This window comes from Monodelphis domestica, chromosome 5 (assembly GCF_027887165.1).
Source record: "Monodelphis domestica isolate mMonDom1 chromosome 5, mMonDom1.pri, whole genome shotgun sequence".
NCBI classification, from domain to species: domain Eukaryota; kingdom Metazoa; phylum Chordata; class Mammalia; order Didelphimorphia; family Didelphidae; genus Monodelphis; species Monodelphis domestica.
The window spans coordinates 89,306,418-89,314,003 of record NC_077231.1 but is presented as its reverse complement, the minus strand read 5'-3'; the positions used below and the strand labels follow the sequence as shown (position 1 = coordinate 89,314,003).

Genomic DNA, 7,586 nt, shown 5'->3' with positions numbered 1-7,586 from the left:
TGTTCTCATTCAAGTGTGAACATTATTTTACCGATGCACTTTTCAACATGTGCACATGAATAATCACTCACATTTGTATTAATAACACAGAATTAATTAGCACATGCTTGAAAATCATTTGGTTAAGCTTGTTTTATTCCAAAATTACTGAAAATTCAAAGGATGGAAACAAATAATGTGCCCTATAGGAGGAGAGGAGTGACTTTATCCCAGTTCATATTTTCCCTCTCCCCTCAATTTGAGTTCTTCTAGGCTAATACAAGTTCATACAGATTCTCTGTGCTAGTTTACAAAGGAAGGAGTTAGTTTTATTTTTTCCCCATTAAGAATAATTTGACATTTTGAACCAAGGGGAACATTATCCTTACTGCACATATCCTATAGATATGTGTGTCTTTCAAGTCAAGTCAAAACAAATCTTCAGTTCTGTTTCAGAATTTTAAGAGATATGGGATATGTGTGGACTTTATTCCTTTGGGAAGAAAATGTCCAAAAGTTTGCTGCAGGGTGTCTTTCAGTGTTTTTTCACCACATTTAATTCTTGCAAGATGTATTTACTCTTTTGAAGGGAAGGGCAAACGAATATATGTGTGTGTGTGTGTGTGTGTGATATATATAATGCATTGCCAAATTAGTGATTTTTTCTAGCTTGTTAATATCTGAATTTCTTTTTCTAATTATTCAAATCAAGCCTGGGAGGTAGGGAGCCAGTAGAGTATAATGTCATGGTGGCATTTGTAATAAATAAGGAATAAGTTGGAAAGGGCTAGGCAATGAAAGGTAGAAGAGTAATTTAAAAGTAAGATAGATTAAGTTGGCATTCTGTTGATGCATTGCTTCTCAAATAATATATTGCCGATTCTTACTGATTTTTAAAGAGCAGGCTTTTTTCTGCTATAGTGGTTTTTTATTTTACTTGTTTTCATACCAGTCAGTTCTTGCTTTTCTTTGAGTGTAACAATAAATTCCAATAATTCTAAACCCTATAGATAAGTGATTAAAAATTATCAGTTTTTACTGTTAAAAGATTTAGGAACTTTTAATTCCTATTAGCATCATTATACTGCTTATTTATATAGTAAAGCAATTTTTTTGTACTGGAACAGTGATCACCTTTAGAAAATATGTAATGCCTTTAGGAAAAATGAGAAACAATGCTTGAAACATAATATGCAGATGCACATCTTTTATCACTTTTTGCCCTTATTAAGGAAGCATTATGAGCAATGTGCTTGAGTTATGTCTGCAAACTTAACTGCCTTAATTTTTTGTTATTTAAATTGTCAGCCCCAAAATTTATGATAAAAAATTATTTAAAACATCTAAAAAGTGCCATTTAACTAATTAACTTCTTAGAGGTAAACTTTACTGATAATGTTGAAATTCATTTTTCTGTTCTGTAGGAACAGATTTGTGCTTAAGACCCAGGCTCAATGGTGAAAAAGAATAATATAGTAAGGGCTTTTGTGACTGAAACAAACACAATAGAATCTGCATGACTTAGCTTTATATTAAATATCTTATCTGACAGTTAACGGCCACATTAATGTGTTTTTCAGAAACTTGGTTATCTTGAAAAGTTTCTTATCTGTATTCCTAAAAGCAGGGGGTTCCTTCACTCCTAGGGTTCCCTTAATTGCTTCTCCTCTTCTCCTTGGGCTATTAGTCAGTCATGGTTTTGAACCTGTACGGGTGCTGGAGGAGGTGGAATCCTGAAGACTTGTAAATTTAAGTGATCTGCAATCTGCACGACCACAGTAATGAAATATTTCAGCAAAGTAAATAAAGAGATGATCTTGAAAAGAAAAAGAAAAATTGAATCACCATTAATGCAACAAAGTGTACTTATATAACTTTGTGTCCCTCTTAATCCTATTTTAATGCCTCACTGGCAAAGAGCATCAGATTCCAAGGAAGAAAAGTGGCAAAGGCTAGGCAATTGGTGTTAATGACTTTCCCAGGGATACCCCACTAGGAAATGTCTGAGGCCAGATTTGAACACAGATCCTCCAGACTTCAGGCCTGGCATTCTATCCCCTGTGCTATCTAGTTTTCCCATGAAATTTTTCATTACAAATACTTTTGTGGAGCTGCCCACCTTTAATCAGCTTTCATTTTGAATAAGCCACAAGGCAATCTAGGGTGGCAAGGAGGAAGATTTGCTTAAAATTTTTGTTCTGAGACCAGATAGAAAGTGGGTTTTTCCTTTAGAAAGAGGGCCAAAGAGAGGAGTGTTTTCAGTGACCTGCTCTAGAGAATCTTCTTTATAGTGAAAGGACAAAAGAAAGTTGAGAGATCATTTCTCTGGTCCCACAATATGTGTTTATTCCAGGAAGCTTGCTCTTTATAACCAGGAGGGAAATGATTTTCATTTCCTCAGACTTCCATTCAATTTGTATAGTGGATTAACATAAAGCAACTATTTTCTATGTAAAAATTGTTACAAGAGTAGCCAGAAAAACTTCCTGGGACCACTTGAGTAGGACTAAGGGTAAAGGAAACTGCCCATATTCACTTATTTCCTCCTTACATCCCACAAATCCCCAAATCAGCAGAATGAATGGACACAGTGGCTATTTTTGGATGAGATAATCAAGAAAGGATCTTATTAAAAGCACAAACAGCAGAGATGGTGACACAAATCTTCGTAGGGCTGCTTTTGCAGCAGTTCCTTTGGTGCCTTTATCTGTTCATAAGGAATAGATAGATAACTAGTGTGGGAGGGGAGGTGATGTTCTCTACCATCTACAAAAAGATCAAAAGGTTAGCACTAAAGTGCTCACTCACCATTGCTACCCACAGAACAATATATTCATCTATAACATGGTTGAAGTATTGATCGAAAAACAGAAGAGCTGGACCAATAAATGCGGAATCTTGTAGTTTTAGTTTACTTTTGGTCATGTGAGCAACCTATTTAATAAAAAGGGAAAATGAATAATCCAGAAATTGTTAAATGACACTAATTTGATAAAAGCTTTATAACTCAAAAATTTGACTAGCTTACTTGTTATTTTAGAAAAAGAAATTAAGACTTCCTATTTAGACAAAAAGAATCCAAAGATCACCTAGTGTTTTATACTCCTGGGAACATTCTTTTGAAACTGTCTTATAGAGAAGTCTAGCTTTTTAAACTTCTCTAAATTCCCTAAGATAAAGGTTATCACGAGTAAATTAGAATTACAGCTAGTGAATTAATTTAAATAAGATTTTAGATATTTGTTATTCTAATTCCTTTTCTGCTAAATAGTTCACATTAGATTTCAAATTTTATCCCTAGGAGTCTAATGGCCAGTGTTTGTAATGAGGCTGTTGTGGCAACAAGAGGACTTGATATAACCTACCCCACAATGTAAAAATGCTATATATCTAGTTAAACACACAATTTTAACTAAACTTCTTACCACCAATTTTTGTGTGATTTTGGCATACACACACCCAAACATTAAAATATACAGACAGGGATGTTTTTCAAACAGCTGAGTTGCAGATTTTTTGTGGATCATTATGGCTAGAAGAATAATTACTCCTATGTGGATGCCAGGTGACAAAACACTGGTGCCCTAAAAGAGAAAGCAGAAAATAACCTCTTCTGTCATCATCTTATTATACTATTAAAGCACCAGTTACTCCGAAGTAATAGCTTTCTTATGACTTCTTTAAACATCTACTGAGAATATTTCTTCTTTAGTAAAATATTAACCACCACTAAAACTGTTACTTCATCTAAATAGATTACCACCCTTGTCATAGTAGAGCTACAGTGTATTAACTAACCTAAGAGCTTCAGTGTGTTTACCAAATGTGTTGGTCATAGGACAATAGAACTTGTGTACAAAACATAGTAGAGCGCTGTGCCTCTTTTAAACAAATGTCCCAGATGAGAGTTGTCCTTCACAATCAGTGAAGGGATGATTTGGGAGGCTATTATATTATTGGGAGGCATATATATTGTATAAGGTTGTCTCAACAATGCTCAAAACATTTTTAGAATTCCAATAATGTTATTGCCTTTGGAGCCAGGTGACAGTGAAGACAGCTGAATTCCCTTGTAATTGCCCCTTTTTAGCAGTGCTTTCCCCTTTTGAAAACAAGGAGATATTGCTTATTCCATCAGACTTGGCCTTGAATAAGTTTTGGTTGTTTCCAAAAACCAAATCCTTCAAAGGAAGTGGAGGCTATTCAAAAGAAGGTTGCAGGCTCTGGGGCTGGTTCTCAAGAAGGAGTTCCAAAGATGTTTTGAGCAATGGCAGCATTGCCAAAACAAGCTACAAGCTTTTGGGAGGGCAACACTAAGCCCAAGGGCAGGTCTGTTTAGGAGCCAGCCATGCTGTAGAAATGCTCAGTGGAACCCCTTAAGGGTTGTTTGTCAAGGAGCAGGCAAGAGTGCAGCGCCATCTCAATATGTCTATGAAATTGAGATCCTTCATGAAATTTGTTTTCAGAGTAGTCATAGAAAATCCTAAAAGGGACCAATTGTTGTGGGCTTTTGAAGGTTTCTCCACCAACATCTTGGGTGCTTGCTCTCACACCCATGATCCTCCCCATCCCAGCCCCCAATCATGGCACTAGCCAGCAAATAATCAAGTATCGCCTTTCACTTTGCTAGTGAAGAATGGCAGACGCCATGACAGAAATCCCCACCCCAGGCCCGCTCTGCCAAATGCCTTTTGTCTCTCCCTCCCACAAAATTGATTCAAGGATGTTGCTTCAGTTGCAGCCCAAGAGACATCTGATCATGTCAAGCAGGTGAGCCCTTTAGGGCTCCTTCTGACTCTCAGGCTTCATTCCCAAGGGTCAATAGTGTAGGAAAAGGAAATACTTTTGAATCAGCTTACTGCAGTTGTGGATCCATTCTTGCCAACTCCTCCACCAAGGATGACTTGGAAATAATTAAAACAAGAAATAAATGCTCCTGTCAGTATCCCAATGAGAGGTAACATCTTCAGTTTTAATTGAATCACAGGGATCTTTGGAAGGTGGGGCAAGGAAAAAAGAAAATGTAGGTATTAGATAGACCACCATGACAATCCCAGTAAACTCTGGGGCCCTTAATGACAATCAAACATCCATCTTTCCGATGTAGATGTTTTTCTTGGCTCTTTCATCATTTTCTGCAAGCAATCTGTTCACCAAATTCTGCTGTATGTAGAGTTACATGATAAGAGTTCAGTGACCTCATGAATCTAAATTTGGCTCAGTGGAATCGTGAATAAAGACAGTTCATGTTCAGGCAGCAGCCCCCACGTAAGGTAACATCAGGAGGCAGGCAGGCATCAGCAACATGCTTCAAAGCAAATGACATGCCACAGAACATACAGACACACGCATGCGAGTGTCCTGAATCACAGCATATCCAGTGGGAACTAATAGCACAGTTGTTACCTTCTGGCTGCCGAATGCTGCTGCTTCATGAAAGGCAGCAAAAGAGTTAAGAAGAAAAAAAATGACAGTGAATTTCCACAAATCCCCTCTTTAATATTTCAAAATAAGAGCAAAATAAAAATCTATGGGTGCCAATACTGCCAAATCTCTGAACATGTCAATGACACGAGCAGTCTAATTGGTAAAGTTAGTTGAGAAGCTCATACAGAATCACTAAGCAATAATGTATTACCAAGCCATTTCCCCTTGACCCCTCTCCGCCCTGCCACAGCTGGAACCTTTTAAATCTAAACCAGGATCTTTACAGTACACTTAAAGTCCAACATGTAGCCAGAAACCCTCCCTGCACCCCTGAGACAAAGGCTGAGGGCACCAGCACTCACAAGCTGGGAGTCCATCCCACACACATCATTCTCACCAGCCATCAACAGAAGGGAAGAGGGATGGGTGCCAGCTGCCATCACTAGGACTGGAGTGCATATGTCTGTGAGATGGACAATTGAGGGCATGGGCAGCGGTAATCAGGCAACCATGTTCTGCCTCGGAATTTTTTCTAAGATGAATTTTGAGCTTGTTCTTTTTTTTTAATTTTAAACATTATTGTATTTGGTCATTTCCAAACATTATTCACTGGAAACAAAGATCATTTTCTTTTCCTCCCCACCCCCACCCCCACCTTTCCCTCTCCCATAGCCAATGCACGATTCCACTGGTTATCACATGTGTTCTTGACTCGAACCCATTTCCCTGTTGTTGGTATTTGCATTAGAGTGTTCATTTAGAGTCTCTCCTCAAGTCATATCCCCTCAACCCCTGTAGTCAAGCAGTTGCTTTTCATCGGTGTTTTTACACCCACAGTTTATCCTCTGCTTGTGGATAGTGTTTTTTCTCCTAGATCCCTGCAGATTGTTCAGGGACATTGCATTGCCACTAATGGAGAAGTCCATCACCTTCGATTGTACCACAATGTATCAGTCTCTGTGTACAATGTTTTCCTGGTTCTGCTCCTCTCACTTTGCATCATTTTCTGGAGGTTGTTCCAGTCTCCATGGAATTCCTCTACTTTATTATTCCTTTTTGCACAATAGTATTCCATCACCAACATATACCACAATTTGTTCAGCCATTCTCCAATTGAAGGACATCCCCTCATTTTCCAATTTTTGGCCACCACAAAGAGTGCAGCTATGAATATTCTTGTACAAGTCTTTTTCCTTATTATCTCTTTGGGGTACAAACCCAGCAGTGCTATGGCTGGATCAAAGGGCAGACAGTCTTTTAGCACCCTTTGGGCATAGTTCCAAATTGCCCTCCAGAATGGTTGGATCAATTCACAACTCCACCAGCAATGAATTAGTGTCCCCACTTTGGCACATCCCCTCCAGCATTCATTACTTTCCATAGCTCTCATGTTAGCCAATCTGCTAGGTGTGAGGTGATACCTCAAAGTTGTTTTGATTTGCATCTCTCTGATTATAAGAGATGTAGAGCACTTTTTCATGTGCTTATTAATAGTTTTGATTTCTTTGGCTGAGAACTGCCTGTTCATGTCCCTTGCCCATTTGTCAATTGGAGAATGGCTTGATTTTTTGAACAACTGATTTAGCTCTTTGTAAATTTGAGTAATTAAACCTTTGTCAGAGGTTTTTATGAAGATTGTTTCTCAATTTGTTGCTACACTTCTAATTTTGGTTACATTGGTTTTGTTTGTACAAAAACTTTTTAATTTGATGTATTCCAGATTATTTATTTTGCATTTTCTAACTCTTTCTAAGTCTTGCTTGGTTTTGAAATCTTTCCCTTCCCAAAGGTCTGACATGTATGCTATTCTGTGTTCACCTAATTTTCTTATAGTTTCCTTCTTTATGTTCAAGTCATTCACCCATTTTGAATTTATCTTGGTGTAGGGTGTGAGGTGTTGATCTAAACCTAATCTTTCCCACACTGTCTTCCAATTTTCCCAGCAGTTTTTATGAAATAGTGGATTTTTGTCCCAAAAGATCTTTGGGTTTGTCATATACTGTCTTGCTGAGGTCGCTTGCCCCCAGTCTATTCCACTGATCCTCCTTTCTGTCTCTTAGCCAATACCAGATTGTTTTGGTGACTGCTGCTTTATAATATAGTCTGAGATCTGGGACTGCAAGGCCCCCTTCCTTTGTACTTTTTTTCATTATTTCCCTGGATATCCTTGATCTTTTGTT

The 7,586-nt window shown here is 37.9% G+C and overlaps 1 protein-coding gene across 1 annotated transcript in view; it reads right to left on the bottom strand.

The window, feature by feature from the left end:
• Window positions 1–1,490: 1,490 nt before the first annotated feature.
• CHPT1 (choline phosphotransferase 1) overlaps window positions 1,491–7,586 on the bottom strand; it is a 35,674-nt gene continuing 29,578 nt past the window's right edge. Inside the window, exons 5-8 of the mRNA XM_001373239.4 lie at window positions 4,839–4,970; window positions 3,405–3,563; window positions 2,788–2,913; window positions 1,491–1,795 (exon numbers count right to left, since the gene is read on the bottom strand). Coding sequence (XP_001373276.2) covers window positions 1,667–1,795; window positions 2,788–2,913; window positions 3,405–3,563; window positions 4,839–4,970 — 546 coding nt within the window. The 3' untranslated portion in view covers window positions 1,491–1,666. The remainder of the gene's footprint in view (window positions 1,796–2,787; window positions 2,914–3,404; window positions 3,564–4,838; window positions 4,971–7,586) is intronic.